At 52.4% G+C, this 18,409-nt stretch overlaps 1 protein-coding gene across 1 annotated transcript in view; it reads left to right on the plus strand.

Annotated features, from left to right (window-relative positions):
• The first annotated feature begins 6,180 nt into the window (after window positions 1-6,180).
• The window catches only part of OLFML2A (olfactomedin like 2A), a 31,857-nt gene continuing 19,628 nt past the window's right edge, over window positions 6,181-18,409 (plus strand). The window contains exon 1 of the mRNA XM_037879880.2: window positions 6,181-6,367. Coding sequence (XP_037735808.1) covers window positions 6,299-6,367 — 69 coding nt within the window. The 5' untranslated portion in view covers window positions 6,181-6,298. The remainder of the gene's footprint in view (window positions 6,368-18,409) is intronic.

The following is an 18,409-nucleotide window of genomic DNA, read 5'->3' on the forward strand; positions in this document are numbered from 1 at the left end:
GAGTGGTTTTCCAAAGGGAGTAGTGGATGCCCCACTGCTCAGTGATTAAATACTGGACTGAATAACATACAGTAGGGAACAATCCTGCAGTGGTTGAAGGGGATTAGCTAGATGACCTTAGTGTCCTTTTATTCCTTATTTCTGTGGTTCTGTCATTTGATTTTTCTGTTCTTTGACTGTTCTGCACAAAAGCCACTAGATGGCACACTCCCAATTGGAACAGAACTGATCTGGTATTGTCAGGTCCCAAAACACTGTAAACTCTGGTAGGACTAGAGAAGCAAATAAAGAGCTGTAACTGGATGAAGCACTCCCTTCCTTAGGCACAAGATCCTCCATAGTCCACTGTCACTTGCAGTTCTTCCATTAAAGAACACAGGATACTGATCCAGTATGACAGCTCTTGTCTTCCGAAAGTGGCCAGCGCCAGACATTTCAGAGGGAATGAGCAGAACAGGGCAATTTCTAGTGATCCATTCCCTGTCAGCCAGTCCCAGCTCCTGCCAGTCAAAGGTTTAGGGACACCCAGAGCATGGTCTTACGTCCCTGACCAGCTTGGCTAATAGCCATTGATGGACCTATTTTCCAGGAATTTATCTAATTCCTTTTCGAGCCCAGTTATACTTGTGGCGTTCACAATGTCACTTGGATGTTACCTCCTCTGGGTATTAGATTACCAGGTGCCCCCATTGCTGATCAGGTGCTCTTTACTTCTCTGAGAAGGGGATTGCTCATCCCATTCCTTAAGGAGGTCTCCTAAATAAATACATAAACAAATCTTACATTTGTAAAGCACTTTTCATCCCAAAGGATTTCACATGCTACATAAGGCAGAAATCACTTCACCCACTACTGAAATGCATCCATCTCTGGTGTGGAACACTACATCTGTTTTTAAAAGTTGCAAAGCAACGTTACGAGGAGATAAACCCCTCTGCAGGGAAGAAGGGGAAGGATCCCTGGGAAGCCCTGAAGTCTGACATGACTTTTATTTTTCTGCAGAATAATGTAAGAAAAAAAATCCTCCCCAAATGCACTTGATTGTAAAAAGCAGGAGGGGGTTGTTTCTTGCACTCAGCACTTCATATTCTATTGTGCTATAAAATCTGGTGGAAATTCTGCTTTTGCTTTTACAACAAATACAGGGAGAACTCATTCTCTGATGGTATTTTCTTGGCTAAAATGTAAAGCAGGCTGAAATGAACCGGGCCAGCTGCAGCCAGCCTCCAAGAACCCAGACAATAAATAGTTAAATTAGAACAGGGCCAACTGGTGATTTTAGTAAGATACTTCCAAAATAGCTACTTCCCAAAGCAAGCCACTTAACATACAATAAAATCAAATGACTTTGCATTAGCATTGCATGTGAAGGTCTCAAATGGCATTTTTAGAGTTAAAAAATCAATTACTTCTCTCTTTTACATTTTAGCCACACACATTTTTAATAGTAAAATGCATACTTTTAATTGCCAAGTGAAGCATGTGTGGCAAATGCGCCCCTTCCCATTCTGGGAAGCAGATGGATTGGCTGCACTCAGTTAAAATGTTTGGTTCATAATGCAACATCAATGTCGTCTCTGGAGGTCAGACTAGAAGAAGGTGCAGCAAAATGCATACGGAAGCCTCATTTTAATTTAAGCCTGAGTTTCACCATCATATCTCTAACTCCCCAATTCCTGAACTCCGCACATTTTAAAAGGCAGAACCAGCGGGTTCTTAGTGAGACCCACAAACCATTCTGGAACAGGAAAAACGTATGTGCAACATTACTGGAGCTGGTCAAAAAACAGGAGTTTTTGCAAAATAAATAGGGTTTTTTTTAAATCTTGCAGGTTTCAGAAAGGAGTGCTTTGTCATTCATTCAAAATGTGTATTGAAAATTTGCAGTTTCAAAAATGGCTTTTTGTTTTTCCATTTTCCCCTTCTTCCCTTCTTTTCATTTTCTATTTTGCCCCTGAAGAAGGGAGATAGGATAATGGGAGGATAGGGGAAAAAATTAAAAATTAAAATATTTTTCATTTTGGGGTTTCATTGAAAACCAGAACATTTTTAATTCCCCTCCCCCAAAAATTCCAGTTTTGAAAAATGGTCAGTTTTCTGAACCCTACTCTCCAAAAAATATCAAAAATTGTTGGCCAGAGCAAAAAATTACAATGACAAAGTACAAATAAGTGAAGGAGTCACTAGATGGCAGTCTAAATCTTTTAGAATATTCATTTCCTGATTTCACCTAAAACCCCAAGTCACTTGTCATGAGCAACGTTGACTATAAATTAATTAAAGTGCCATTTGCCCCCTCTACCATGTCATTAATGAGCATGTTAATAAAACTAGACCTACTGCCAATCATTACAGCACCCTGCGGATGAAGCGGTAGATACATGCAAAGTATCATTAGTCTATTCTTCTTCTATACATTGCTGTTTAGCACTATCAAGGCTGGTTGTCTGCAGGGAGAAAAAAGGGAAATGTTTGAGGCATCATGGCAAAAACGCAAAAGTCCCAAAGTTAGCTAAACAAAGAAGCATGGCACAATATAGTGCAATAAATAGTAAGTTGTTTGTCATGAAACAAAATAAAATTGCCTAAAATCATCCAGTACCAGTCAACTGATAGTTTCAGGCCCCAGTTCAGCATGGTACTTAAACAGGTGTCTAACTTATAGCGTACGTGTAGTCAGGTTTGAAGTTAGGCACCTGCGTTAAGTACCCAACTGAATCAGGGACATAAACTATTTTTTAAAATACCTGGACTTGCAAAAAGCCACATTTGTGACCATTCCTGGCAGAGCCTTGTTCAGAAATAGCCCAGCTGGTGTGAAAAAGCCTATTGCTACATGGCTGTGACATACAGCCTATGGCTCTGGTCGTGCAAGAATCTGCGAAAGCTGCACTGAAACCATGGGTCCAGATTCAAGGTTGGGCTTCAGTCACCCTTTGTTTCTGGTCCTTGAGTCAGTTTTCCTTCCGTGTGACAGTGCTCAGCTGGGTCACTGCCAAACCACTGCGTGCAGTTCTCAGACAAGATTGTATCACTGCCTTTTTACACCTGAGAGACACTATCCACCACATTCCCATGAACCGCTGATTTCGTAATTCTGTAATCAAGTTGCTCTGGCCTGATGAGTTTGTCCCAACCGCCTCTGGCTCCATCAGCATCTAGCTAGTTACAGATGGCTCCTCTTAACCCTTGCTCCATAGAAGTGAAGTTATATTTACGTCAGTGACCATTGCCAGAGATTCTTTTTATAAGACTGGTGCCCTGCTGCCTCTCCCCCATGCTCGGGTTGGTCTCCCACCTCCTAGCTCATGCTCTGTGGCTTTCCGGATACAGTTGCTACAAACGTCATTTTCTCCACTGCATGTTAGTAATAACATCTGAAATGCAGCGTCTATTAGAGGACGATGGGAACACCGCAGCAATGCATCCCTCTCCCTGCTTGGCACCAGGGATGGGGACAGGGACACATGGGGGACCAAGGGAGAGTCCACAGAACAGCTTTCCCCAACTGATGAAAAATTTAGACTTATCCTCTGCATCTCCAGCCACATCCCCTGTTGGCAGAAGACTTGGTTAGCCTCTAACCCTAATATATACACTAACAATCAAGCCAATAATGGGGTGAAGCTCATGTATTGGGTTTACCTGGGGTACCAAACCCAAAGCCCTTCCCACTAGGACTGTCCCTGGGGCACTACATTTCTATTGGAGCTATACAGGAAAGGTTCAATGCAGAAAACTTTTCTAGCAAGAAGTTTTCCACCCAGAGGTTCTTGCTCCTGCAGAGTTTACAAGCTCCCCAGGAGAAAGGCTCCTCCCCGCAGAGCTAGTATGCTCCATAGAGAGCAAAGAGCATTTTAACGACATCAGAGTTTGGGGCAGGCAAATTGCAGCCAGTGTTGGGAAGCCATCCTATTATGAGCCTGCCCACTCACAAATTATCCCTCTAGCTTGGGTGGTCAAAAGCCTGGTCCCTTAGTCCGACCAAGACACAGGCAGCCAATGTAGCAGGTATAGAACCACCCACTACCGTGGGGACTGGAGTGAGAGTATCAGCTCTTATTCCTGGAACCAAAAGTGATATCAGCATTGGCCCCACGGAGGTGGGGGCTTCTCTGGTTGAGAGAAGCAGCAGGAAGGAGTTCAGCCTGGGTACAGCTGCTGGACCTGGGGGCGATCCTGTCCTGTCCTGTTGGTGAGGTGACACCCCCACTCAATCAGCTGTAGGGCCTGCCTCCCTGTGTGTGCGTGTGTCTGCATCTCTGGTCCAAAGCCCAGAGCTGCCCGTTCCCAGAGTGCTTGGCTGGACACTGGGCGCAGGGGACATGGGGCACAGGGGGCCTGGGTTTGGGGAACACTGGGTGCAGGGGACACAGGAGGCACTAGTTGCAGAGAGCACTGGGAACATGGGGTACACAGAGCGCAGGGGGCACAAGGTGCAGGGGGCACAGAGGACACAGGGCACCAGGGGCACAAGGTGCAGGGGGCACTGGGGACATGGGTACAGAGGACACAGGGTGCAGGGGGCACAAGGTGCACGGAGTACTGGGGGCACAGGGGACATGGGGTATGGAGGACACTGGGGGACAGGAGACGGGGTACGGAGGACATGGGGGGACGGGGGGACAGAGGACACGGGGGCACAAGGTGCAGGGGGTACAGGGAACAGGGGGTATGGAGGACACGGGGGGCACAGGGAGCACAGGGGACGGGGTACGGAGGACACGGAGGGCACAGGGAACAGGGGGTACAGAGGACACGGGGGGCACAGGGGGCACAGGGGGTACGGAGGACACGGGGGGCACAGGGGACAGGGGGTATGGAGGCCACGGGGGGCACAGGGGACAGGGGGTATGGAGGCCACGGGGGGCACAGGGAGCACAGGGGACAGGAGGTACAGAGGACACAGGGGCACAGGGGACAGGGGGTACGGAGGACACGGGGGCACAAGGTGCAGGGGACACAGGGGATGGGGGTACGGAGGACACGGAGGGACGGGGACAGGGGGTACGGAAGACACGGGGGTACGGAAGACACGGGGGGACAGGGGCACGGAGGGACAGGGGCACGGAGGGGATGGGGAGATGGGGGTACAGAGGGGACGGGGACACGGGGGGCATAGGGGACACAGGGGGTAAGGAGGGGACGGGGGGACGGAGGACACGGGAGCACAAGGCGCTGGGGGCACAGGGGACAGGGGACATGGAGGACACGTGGGGACAGGGGGTACGGAGGGGACAGGGAGTATGGAGGACACGGGGGGCACAGGGAACACAGGGGGCACAGGGAACATGGGGGTACAGAGGGGACGGCGGGGCACAAGGGACAGGGGGAGATGGGGGTATGGAGGGGACGGGGGACACGGGGGGACAGGGAGTACGGAGGAGACGGGGCACAGAGGACACGGGGGGCACAGAGGACATGGGGGTACGGAGGGGACGGGGGCACAAGGGACAGGGGAGATGGGGGGATGGAGGGGACGGGGGGACAGAGGACACGGGGGGGACAGGGAACACGGGGGGCACAAAGGACACGGGGGACAGGGGGTACGGAGGGGACAGGGGGTACGGAGGACACGGGGACACAGGGGACAGGGGGGTATGGGGGACAGGGGGTACGGAGGACACGGGGGGCACAGGGGACGGGGGGGACAGGGGGTAGGGAGGGGACAGAGGACAGGGGGGCACGGGGGATAGGGGGTACGGAGGGGACAGGGGGCCGGAGGACGGGGGGCACGGGGGGCGCGGAGGACGCGGGGGGGACAGGGGGTACGGAGGGGACAGGGGGCCGGAGGACAAGGGGGGGTACGGAGGGGACAGGGGGCCGGAGGACAGGGGGGGCGCGGAGGACGCGAGGGCACAGGGGACGGGGGGAACGGGGGGGGACGGGGGGGCGCGGAGGATGCGGGGGGATAGGGGGTACGGAGGGGGCAGGGGGACGGAGGACAGGGGGGTACGGGGGGCGCGGAGAACGCGGGGGGACAGGGGGTACGGAGGGGACGGGGGCCGGAGGACAAGGGGGGGTACGGAGGGGACAGGGGGCCGGAGGACAGGGGGGGCCGGAGGACGCGGGGGCACGGGGGGGCGCCGGCCGGGGGCCGGGCAGAGGCCGGGCTCCGAGCGCGGCGGGCGGGCGGGGCGGCGCCCTGGGCTGTCACTCGCGGCTCCTCCTCCCGCTGCCCCGACGGAGCCGCCGGGGAGCGGCCGGGCAGAGCCCACGAGGCGGCCGAGAGCGACGGGCTGCGCCGCCGGGCCGGCCCGCAGCTCCCGCGGCCGCCGCGCTGGGGCCCCGCCGGGCCATGGGGGCGCTGGGGCTGGCCGTGCTGCGCCTCTCGCTGCTCGCCGCCGCGGCGCGGGCCGCCAGCCAGGTACCGGGGCCGCGGCTCCTTCCCTCCGCGCGGGGCTGGCGGGCGGTGCCGGCCCCCGGGCCTCGCTCGCTGCCGGCGGGGTCCGCCGGGGCTCGGCCCCTGGCGAGGGAGGGACCCGGGCGTGTCCCGGCTGCAGCTTGCGGGCGCGGGGCCGGGTTCTCCCAGGGCCGGGGACGGGCCGCGGGCAGCTGGGGGGGCTGAGACCTGGGTCCCGGGAAGCTGGCGCTGCTCTTCGGAGCGAGGGGCGTTGCGGGACGGACGCCGGGCGGGACGAGCCTGGCGGTGTTTGGGTGGATGGAGGCCGGGCCTTCGCTCCGGGTCAAGGGACAGGCCAGTGCAAAGACCCCGACAAAGAGGGGGAAACCCCCAGGAATCCCTCAGTCAACACGGGGTGTCTGTGCTTTACAGACAAATGCCTTTATAATTCACACGCAGGTGCCAGAAAGGCTCTTCTTGCTGTCCCATCGCAGCTCTGACGTTACTTCTCTCATCCCTCTGGGCTGGGTATTTTCTGCTTCCCAGGTTAAACCAGATGAGCTGAGACCCTAATGAACAATCTGTGACGTTATCACGTCCCTTATATACCCAGGGCCAGCTTCACCCCCAGAGCCCCTTCACTGGCTGCGTGAGAGCCCCCGCCTGCCCCGCTGTTCGTGCCAGGCCATTTTCACTTTTCAGTTCTCAGTCTGTTCAGACTGAATCACCGAAGTGCAGTTTGGGACCAGCGAATTCCAGCGGGATTTAGTAGGTGCCTTCCAAAGACAGCTGTGAGCCAAACGCTTCTCACCCACTCACAAAGCTTGAGAAAGAGGCTGTGGTTTGGGTTAATGGCACCACATAGTTTGTAGCCCCAGCGTTCCCACTCTCACCACTCCCTGCGCTGCCCCAGAAAGAGCTGCAGGAAAGCCTGAGCCCTGGCATAAAATGCCCCTATGCGGCCTTCTCCCAAGCAGCCGAATCAGGGCAATTCCACTGCTTTTCATCCCACCTTGGGCACCAACATGAGCATGTTCACGTGAAGCATGACTTGCCCCGTGCCCTATCACTGGGAATCAGATTCTGCCTTTGGCTGGATTCATTCGATGCTGTCTTGTCTGAATGGCATTGCATTGGGCTCACGTGACTGGCCAAAGCTGCGCTTTGAGCCATTCTGTATTCGTTCTGTCCTGGGTTTGTGCTGAGACCCACACCAGCCCAGCAGACCTTCTTCCTTTATATCTGCACAGCAGCTCCTGCTGCCCCGGCTCAGAGAGCAGCTGTGGTGTTGGAGGGATGATGTTCAGACACTTAAGGGGTGGTATGGAGTCACTCAGGGAGTGCAGGGTACAGGTTTCTGACTGCCCAGTGCAAGGGAGTCCAGAGTAAGCCCAGGACAGGCAGCCATTTGCACACACATGGTCTGTTGGCTCCTAAATGCATGTGGGAAACCCTGAGTGAGGATGTTCCAGTCACTTCAAAAAGAACAGAAGCAAATCCTGGCTGTGCTTTAGCTTGATGACCTTAATTGTGCTCTGAAGGAAAACTGGTAGGCTCAGCCCCTTGTGGGGAAGGAAAACCTTGTATCACATCTTGGGACCTCTTTGTGGCTCATGAGTGACCAATAGAAGTTCTGAAGCTGTCCAGCTGTCCTTGGAAGCGTAAGCCCCACACAAGGTCATTCACGGAGAAATACAGTGTATCCCTGATCCCTGACCTTGGCCTCTAGAACCCCCATCTTCCTCTGAAAAAATAACATTGTGGAGGCTAGACCTTCTTCTTCAGTTTAAGTGAAATCCTGGGGCTGTGTGAAGAGCTCACGAGTCCCCGACACAGCAAGCCCAGGCAGTGTGGAATGAGCTTTCTTTGATTGTGAAACAACACCCCCTGCTCACACAAGATTTTCTTGTGTGGGTGGGGGGGGGGGGGAAGAGAAATGTTGGAAGCTGCTTAAACAAACTGTGCCTGGAATTGAACTCCAAGAAAATAATCCCACTATCAAAACATGCCTGCTGCTGGTTGTGCAGAATTGTGAGGTGAACTCTTTGTTGCAGTGATTTGGCCCTAGCAAACATTTAATCTTACTGCCACCAGCATAAGCTTGAATGAAAGGAGTGTGTGCAAGTGTGTGCACATCCTGACATCCACAGAGGACAGAGTGTGGAGTTGAATGTTTGGTGTGAGACCAAATTCCAAACAGAGTTAGAATCAGCATAGTGGCTGCTTGTCTGCCAAGTGTGTATTTGTCTATCTGGAGATGGCGGCTACCCAGTTTGCATGTGCAGAGATGTAAAAAAAGAGTGAGAAATTGGTCGTTAGATGTTAAGATGGGGACATTGGTTGGGTTGGAAAGTACCCGGATCCCTTAGTACAGCGGTTCTCAAACTGTGGGTCGGGACCCCAGAGTGGGTCCCGACCCTGTTTTAATGGGGTCGCCAGGCCTGGCTTAGACTTGCTGGGGCCGAAGACTGAGCTCCACCCCCTGGGCTGAAGCCCAAGCTTAGGGCTTCAGCCCTGGGTGGCGGGGTTCAGGTTACAGGCCCCCTGCCTGGGGCTGAAGCCCTTGGGCTTCAGCTTTGAGCCCCCCCCCCGGTGGTGGGGTAAGGCTTTGGCCCCTCCACCCAGGCCACCCACCTTGGGTGGGCTCAGGCTTTGGTCCCTGGAGTCGTGTAGTAATTTTTGTTGTCAGAAGGGGGTCGGTCCCTGGGGTCGTGTAGTAATTTTTGTTGTCAGAAGGGGGTCACGGTGCAATGAGAACCACTGCCTTATAGTTGGGGTCTGCAGTTGTAAGCTCTGTTATTAGACCCTTTTAATGTCAAAATAGAATGGCCTGCATCCTGAGACACTTCCTCTTGGGGGACAGGGAGAGTACTGGAGATGGGAAAGGTCTGTGTGGAGAGGAGCCAGACGTGAATACCAGGCACGCTGTTCTCTGGCTTTCCCACTGCCTGTCACTCTTAAGGAGCTGCTGTTGTACACGGACACTGCTCCAATCCACTGCCCAGGGCATAACAACTACGCCACAAGAAGCTGTGCGACGCGGCAGAGTCCTCACAGAAATCCCGGCACTGCTGAGGAGAATCATAATAGCCAAAGGCCTTCCCAGAACAATTATCGTCATCAAGCTAAAGCGCAGCTCGTGCTGGTGTCTGTTCTTGTTGAAGTGACTGGAACATTGCTAGCATGGGCTTGCGGGGGTTGTTTCAGAGGGAATAGGGACTTTGGATGAGTTTTTCAAAAGAGTCCACCCACACGCTGGTGAAGTGTGCACGTAGCTGCCAGAGGTGCCTTTGAAGATCCCATCCTGCTGTTTATTAAGGACTTCAGTTGCTTTTTATATGAAGTTAATTAAGCTGAAAACTGCAGCCATAAGAATATTCTTCTCATGTGATTTTAATAGGAGTCAGTCATTGGCCATCCACATGGGAGATGGGTTCGGATTTAAATATTGTCCTTCCTCAAGTGCCCCCCTCGTGCAAGGAGCGTGTTAGCCTGTGGCAGGCTTTGCACACGGATGTGTAGCAGTGCACATGCTACTTTGCCTGTCTTGCACTCAGGTGTTTCAGCTTGTGCCATATTTTTCTGGCTAGCCAGCTGGTAACCAGATGTGTCAGTTACAGATGTTTCACAGATAGTCAGGATTTAGTCCAGGCTTCAGGAATAAATGAAGTTGTCCAAGCTGCCTTCCTGGGTACCTCATCCTCTGAGGCATAAGTCAAAAGATGGCAGGTGTATAAACAGGGAAGTTTTCCAGATTCCTCTTTAAGGAATCCAGGCACTCGAAGTTGGCTGCACTTAGCAGATTCTCTTTCTCTGTAACATTCGGCTTCCTTATGCCCAGCACAAAAGAAGGATTCTTCTCCAAGGTAGGCAGATGGAGTGAGTCTGGAGGGTCTTGCCCCACGTGCACTGGTGAGAAAAGGCCTGAGCTTTCCCTGCGCTCTGCAGCCCTGGGGAACGGCCAGAGGACGCCATGCAAACTAGGGCAGTGCTGCTGCCTCTTCTGGTGTCATTGAGCATGCCTCTGCTGCACTTGGTCTCTCTCCGAGTCCCTGGTGGCCATGGCGACATGGCGTTGAACGGTTTGTGCCAAGCCTGTGTATGAATGCTGGGTAGGAGGTGGAAGTGAAAGAGGAGAATGACATGGTTCCCGCCACATGAGAACATCCTTCCAGCAGCCCACAGATGCACAGGATGGGAGTATAACTGCTTGTCTTTATGCTACAGAAGTGTCAACACAGTGTTTGTTCCTTTCAGACAGTCCCCTGCCTGTGGAATAAAAGAAGCTGGGGGAGATTTCATTGCTAAGGGTGCCTCTCAAAGTAATGGCGTCTCTTAAATGTCCGTGCTGAGGACTGATGCTAAAAGGCTGCAGAACCTAAACACCATTTGGCTGATTCACTAGAGTCCTCCAGCCAACCCTGCAGTAGAAAGGGGAGAACCCTAAATCCAGTGGAGCTCCCCACCTGTAACTTCTCCAGAGTGAGGGGCACCTGGTCTTCTGCTGAAGAAGGCAACATTGTAGGTATCTGCAGCAATGAGTGGCACACAGTAAAGAGGGGGCACCGATTAGTTGGATCCACTTCCAGCTGCATTGCTCTGACATTTACACAGGATGGAGAATTTACATCTCACGTAACAAAAACCCACCAGAAAGCCCCCAAATTCTCTTGTCTAGAGGACACAGGACAAAGCATTGTTCTTACCCAAGCTCTTACCCATGTCTCATGTGATACCACTGTTACTGTTGGAGCATCTCTATTCAGGAATAAGCAAGCCACAAAGATGGGGCGGGGAGGGGAATGGTGCGATAGTGAATTGCAGGGATCAAAAAGGATGAGAACTTCTTCTCACTAAAATTAGTTGGACGCTGTCCTGTCTATAGACCCCTTGTACACCCAGGAGGCCTTTCCGACTGCCCATTCTCTGTGGCTTTGCAGTGAGAGGCATTGCAGAAGGGTTTCTTTCAACACAGCTACATTGTCTGCTGGCTTTTCCTCAGCAAATAATACAAGTAGCCACGCGAGCAACATGTAAGGGACAGAGCCTGAGTTGCTTCTCTTTCTTCACTGTCAGTTTGAACAGCTTGACTTTGCAAGTGCTCCACCTTCCCATCGAGGGAACCCTGCCCAGGGCACACTCTCTCCCTCCTTCTGTTTCAATGTGAATCTGAGTATCGGTTTTTTTCTGTTCCTGGGCACATAAATCCAGCCTGGGATTCCCTTGCCACCAGGGATGACAGCTGGCTAAAAACACCTGCATCCGTGCAGGACACCTTAGTTTTTCCCATTAACCACCCAAGTCGTTTGGAGTAAGTGGCATGGGAGAGTATCCTACTCCACATATCTGTGGCTTCTCAGACTTGCTGTCTGGCTCAGTTCTTTTCAGTCATATGTGCCGGTTGTATGGGAAATAAGCGGTCCGCAGCTGGCTCTCAGAAGGAATGGTTTGGGCCCAACAGCGGCACTGCTTACTCCCCAAACATTCGTTGTTGAAAAAAGTTGGGCCAAATTTTTCATTTGTGCAATTGGGTTTGGCTCCCACTAGCTTCAGCAGAAATGGCATCTGCTTATGTCAGGGCCCTTATGGTTTAACGACCTATCTGCATGTTATCGGGGACAGGGGGGCCTTTAATACAACCATCTGAACACAGGGTTCGGGTTTATAGTGATATCAGCTGAGCTCAGCCCCTCTGCAAGTGCCCACTACAGCCTTCCAGACACCTCTGAGCGGGCGATGTGACCAGGAGGGGGCTGTGCTCAGAGATGGATTCCCGGGTGGGTGCAATGCACTGCAGCTGAGTGACCTTTGCGGAATAAACTTCAGAGAGCTGGGTTTTTTTAAGGCTTCCTTGTTTATAGGGAGGCCTTGTTGTATAAATAGAACACATGGTTCCTGTTGAAGGAAGCTGTTTAAAAGGCAAAGCCTTGGTTTCTATGTAAAGGAAAGCAGAATGCCCAGTTTCCTACCCAGAAGCAGTTTACACAGCAAAAGTAGAGGGGGCCAAAGCACAGCCAGAGGCAGCCTATGAGAGTCCTTGGCATCGCTTGCAGTCCCCCTTCTCTTTGCCAGAGGTGCGGCCAGCGGAAGCTACAGGGCCTAGTCTGCCGAACTCCATCTTGAGGTGAGCTGAACAATGTTGTCCATTGTATGTGCTGAGGTATGGTAGGAAGGGCTGCTGCAAATTTGGTGCAGCCCTTGGGCACCTGGCAAGTGGCCCTTGTGTCTCTCAGCTGGAGAGAGCTTGGGGGCCCCAATCCAGGGAGCAATTTGCTAAAATACAGGTTAAAAAGCACTAGGGGTGATGGCTGTGGCCAGCTGTACACTACAGACATCTGCTGGCAATGCTCTGTTGGGCAGGGCCGTCCCTTACATAGTGTCTCTAGCGCGGTGGGGCCCTGATCTCAGCTGGGTCCTCTGGTGCTCTTGTAATGCAAGTAATAACTCATTAAACTTGCTCCTGGGTCGGGGGGCCAGCGGGAGGCCTGTGCCCCACTTAGGGCCCACTGAAGTGTGATGGCTGGTTTGGCTCTCCGTTCGGGGATGAATTTCACCCTAGAAAGACAAAGCTGCCAAGGAGATCTAGTAGCAAACAAGGGCAGCCCAGCCCAGCAGTGAGAGCCAAGAGCTGCTGCTCCATTCCTCCACTGAGAGTGGGTGGGTTTAGTACAGGAAGCTGGAGTCGTTCCTCTCTGGAGGTGTTAATTGAGGCACCACATCCATCCTGACAAGGGGCGGGATCCGATCCAGATGTTCCAGGGGTATTCGTTAGTTTCAGCTCTGTTTGGTGTTGGAAATGGGCTCTAAGCAGAAAAAACGGGAGCTCCCAGCGTATCCCATTGGCACTGAGTGTGCAGCGCTGGAAGGGAAGCTGGCCTCCGGTGGGATCGCACATGCAAACTGATCCACATCAGTCAAGCCCCCATGTGAGATGATGGACAACGCTGATGATGGATTAAAGCAAAAATAAATAACCTCTGAGAGAGTGGAAGGAGCACTGGCCGTTTGTGCCAGGAAGGATGAAACAGCCCTCTGCGGTATTATGAATCGTCATGGCTGTTTGTATAAACAGTCCCCATTGCCATGGGGAGGGCAGAGGTCCACGCACAAGGAAAATATTGGAACCTTGAGAAGTTGTGTTTGTGTAAAAGAATCCCATTGACCAGCTGCGTTATCCCATCTCTCCCCCCCTGCCATTGTCCTCCTCCTGCTACACTCCTGGCAAGGGGCTTATTAGATCTTGTTAAAATTTACAGTTGTCCCGTCAACACGATGGTTTCATTCTATCCAGTGACATGTCCCCCACTGTCCTCCTCTTTTCTGGGGTTTCCAGATGAAAAGGGGGAGGCTTGTTTGAAATGCAAAATACAGGAAACATTTTGTCTCTGTTTAATGAATGAAAGCTCCTGGCACTGCAGTTTGTTTACTAGAGATTGTGGGAATCTTGCAGACGTTTTCTGTGCTGGACTGGAAGACCCAACCACGCAGAGTAAAGTAATCCCTGGGTTACAATTTCTTGGCCATGATGATCTCAGTGATAGCGTAAACATGGTGAGATTGGCATGGAAATAGGGAAGGGCTTTACATATGAGTCATAGCAATAAGGCCACTGCTACTTAGGATCTGAGCCCTACTCTGGCTGTTTTAATGAGTCCTGCCTGGAGATAGGCTGAAAGAGTTCCAGTGAGTCTGAGGTTTGTATGTTGTTCATGGATCTGCCTCTGTCAACATCACATCACCTGCTACGGGTGGGCCCAGAAATCTGGAGAACTTCCAAACACCTACCTCCTGCCCGCCTGGTCTGCAGACGTTCACAAGGGAGGGAGGGGTCTGATGGAAGGGGGATCTTGGGGTGAAGGGCTTGTACTGGGACTTAAGACCCCAGGTCTGTTCCCAGCTTTGCTGCAGACTCCCTGTGAGACCCTGGGCTCTGTGCCTCAGTTTCCCACCAGTAGCATGGGGATAATAATGCACCTTTCCCCCCAGCCTTTGTCTCACTAGTCTCTGCAGACTGTGAGCTCTTCAGAGCAGGGCCTGTGTGTCTGTACAATACCTTACACAATGGGGCCCTGAGCTTGAGGCCTCTAGGGGCTACTCCCCCAGTGATAATCAGTGTCTTGGAAAGGGCTCTTATTACCTTATAGTCACACACCCCTTAGAACTCCTGTCCCCCAGGTGAGTTCAGTTCTTACTACCAGTGTGAGCTACCCTCCCTTTGCTCAGCACCTGTGAGAGCAGCCGGATGTACAGGCTTTCACTGTTTTCTCAACCAGGCATTAGAGGAGAACTCCAGATATTGCGTTGTGATTTTGCTCCCCTAAGGAGCCATGCCCTGGTCAAACAGCCAGCACTGCCGTCTGTGCTACATAGGATTCAGGTCAGGCGGCTTTCTGAGCAAAGCCCCAAACAAAGCTCACGCCGTTTGGGGTCGTTTGGTCCCCGATGCACTCACTGACCTAATGCGAGTGTTCCTGTAAATGTTCTCTCCCATAGTCAGGGCTCGTGGCACTGGTGGAAGCTGGATACACAATGTCTGTAGGTTTTAGTCACATGTAATGAGGGACAATGGAGCCGCATTAGATGGTGACCCTGTTGTCGCAGTGTTGTCTCCAGCACTATGTCCTGGCTTTACTGCCTCAGCAGTTTAAATCATTTAAGCAAACAGAGTGCTTGGAGTCACACCCTAGAGCAGTTTCACATAAGGTGAGATTACAGGGAAGCAGCCCGTTGGCGCTGTCTGGCGGATGTGATGCCTCCAGGTCTGGTGTGTGAAACAGTGGCAAAGCCTCGCTGGGCTGTCCCCTGGTAATGGAACAACGGCAGGGGCAGGCAATCTGCTCCAGCACCGATCCCGCTGGCGGTTGGCTCCTGCCACACGCACGTGGTGAGAAGGTGCAGGTAGGTGTCTTTGCTCAGCACCCAGGCACTCCATGATCCAGCCGTTGTTTGCCCTTGGGTGCTGCCCAGCGAGGGAGACATCACTTCAGCCACCTTCTGACCCCGGTGCCCAGCAGCAAGAGAAGCAGAACGAGCCGGACACTGGGCGCAATGTACATTCATCTCAAGGGCAGCCGTGGAACGCTGCGGCTTTGCTCTGCTGCCCTCAGGGGCCTGCACCAGCCATCATCCCACTGCCAGAGCACTGCCGTGGGGTGCTCGGCCAGGCGTGGATGCAGGGCTGAGCGCTCCGTGCACTAGCCAAACAGGGGTGGGTTGGCTCTTTTAATTCAGTAGAACAGGTAACTGGATGGCTGTCAATGGCGTGTAGCAGAGGAGAGGGGGCCAAAAAGCCATGGCCAGGTACCAAAGAAGGTGGAGTATGGCTAGATTTGCCATTGGATTAACTCCACTGGCTTCTGTGCAGTTACTCTGGGGATGGATTGGCCCCAATAGGGATAGCTTTCTTGGTTACCATGTGCTTGTTTGTAAAGTTATTATATATTGCGTACAAAAAAACTACATTAAAAGGTTTCAAAGTCAAGCAGCCTCAGATCCTCATCCCAGTCCCAGTCTCCCTAGCTGCCACCCATAGCTCCTTATCTCAGTCTCCCAGCCCAAAGTCCTCTCCCCTCCTCATCCCAGGTGATGTTACCCGTTTACAGCATTTGGGAGGCCAGTCCACTTCTCATGTCCACGTTTTAAAGAGTATTACTTCCCCAGCCTGGGCACCATCCCTGCCTTCCCAGGTCTCAGACTCTTCTGCATGATCCGCCCCTTGTTTGCTCTTCTGAGCACTGCTTTGGCTCCAGTCTCTTTGTAAGATTTTCAAGCAGATGCATTTCTGCCTTTCCACACTTGGCTCCCATCTCACTGGTGAGTGCCCTGCACTGCAGCCCGGTGCACAGACGCTGTCGATTTGAAAGGCTGTTGGGTCTGCGCAGCCAAGCTCAGCTCAGCCCCTTTCCGTGAATCCTGCCTTTAAAACATGTTTGCACATGCACATCTGCATCAACCTCCCTCCAGAGCACACACATCCCCCCTGCAACACACTGCCCTACAGACACTCCCAGCTACATACACAGTTCTGCACACACTCTCAGCTACACACACAAGTACTTGCTGATTGAGGCCTCCACAGACACAGGGCCTCACTCAAACACCAACATTAACCTCCCCACGCTGAAACACACACACAGGTGCACACACACCACACATGCCATCAATTCTCCACATTATCTTTTGTAAAAATTAAATACATTTTAAAAGCTGAGGAATGTTTACCCTCCTCCCTGAAACGCTCTGACATCGTTCTTAAAGATCCTCCATCGTAACATTCAGTGGAATGGCAAGGGCATGAAAATCCCAACAGCTGCTAGGAGACTGGTCTGTTCCTGGCCAAGGCGGGTTTGGGATCGGCATGCCGCAGACTGAGATAAAAGGTCAGTGCATTTCCTTTATGCTGAGCAGCGCAGTTCATAAGGGCTGTTGCTATGGCACCACTTCAGCAAGCTTTGTCCAGCAGATGATGATCAGACTGGATGACAAGTGGGCTACATGCAGATTCCAGCTGTTTACTGAGGGTTTTATCTCTCTTCTGAGGACAAGACTTAAAGTTAGTTTGCAAGACTTGGCAGGAAGTGGCTCCTCATTTAATACTCCACTGTGCTTAATCTCTCTGCTAGAAAGGGCCGTGGACTTGGGCCAGCTGTGACATTTGAATCTGAACCAAAATTCCCCGGAAGTTCGGGTCCATCTCTACTCAGCACTGGTAATGCTGATGCTCATTGTAGATCTGCTGCTCGGGGCAGCCACAGCTCCTCAGATCCAGAGCCAGGCCTCACCCTGGCGCCCAGTTAGAAGCTGGGACCTCCCTCTCCTGTCTACCACAGCTCAGCACGCGCCTGCTGCTGCCACCTGGGCTCACGTGTGGGCTGTGCTGGGGACAGCTAGCTCTCCAGGCCTGGGCACTCGGATGCTTTGGCCAAGGAGGGGACATTTGTACAAGTCTTGCTCAGCCCTGGTGGGAGGCTCTAAGCTCTGTTCCTGCTGTCAGCTGAGAGAGATTCTCCCCTAAGGTTAACCAAACCAGAGACGTTGCTCTGGGATGAGCCGGAGTGAGCAGGACAGAGTCCTCACAGTCATGGAAATGTCCGACTGGAAGGGGCCTTGAGAAGTCATCTAGTCCAGCCCCCTGTGCTGTGGCAGGACCAAGGAAACCTAGACGATCCCTGACAGGAGTTTGTCCAGCCTGGTCTTAACAACCTCCAATGACGGGGATTCCACAACCGCCTTTGGAAGCCGGTTCCAGAGCTGAACTCTCCCTAGAGTTAGAGAGTTTTTCCTAATATTGAACCTCTCTCTCCCTTGCTGCAGGTTAAGCCCATTGCTTCTTGTCCTTGTTCTTGTCTTCAGTGGACATGGAGAACAACTGACCACGGTCCTCTTTATTGCAGCCCTTTACATAGTTGAAGACTGTTTTCAGGTCCCCTTTCAGGTTTTTTTTCCTCAAGACTAAGCATGTCCAGTTTTTTAACCTTTCCTCATGGGTCAGGTTTTCTCAACCTTTGATCATTTTTGTTGCTCTCCTCTAGACTCTCTCCAGTTTGTCCACATCTTTCTTAAAGTGCAGCGCCCAGCTGAGACCTCACCAGCACTGAGCAGAACGGAACAGTTACCGCCCGAGTCGTGCATACGACATTCCTGTTACTGCATCCTAGAATGATGTTAGCCTTTTTCACAACCACATGACATTGCTGACTCCTATTCCATTTGGGATCCACTCTAACCCCCAGACTCTTTCCACAGTACTGTCACCTAGCCAGTTAGTCCCCATCTTGTACTTGTACATTTGATTTTCCTTCCAAAGCGAAGTGCTTTATACTTTTCTTCATTAAATTTCATCTTGCACTTCACAGGCTGCTTGATGTATGATATGAAGGCAGAGGGCTCTATCCAGCCTGCTGCAAGCTGCCATAATACGACTGAGATCAGTGGCTGAACCTGGCCCAGTGAGAGTGACCTCTCAGGCAAAGGACATGCTATGAACCGCTGGTATAAAGACATCTGCTGCAGAGGAAGCTGCAGCTGGCAGCAGCCTTTAAACTCTGTCCTGTGTTTGTTGAGGGA

The sequence above is a fragment of the Chelonia mydas genome, chromosome 16 (assembly GCF_015237465.2).
Source record: "Chelonia mydas isolate rCheMyd1 chromosome 16, rCheMyd1.pri.v2, whole genome shotgun sequence".
Taxonomy (NCBI): Eukaryota; Metazoa; Chordata; order Testudines; family Cheloniidae; genus Chelonia; species Chelonia mydas.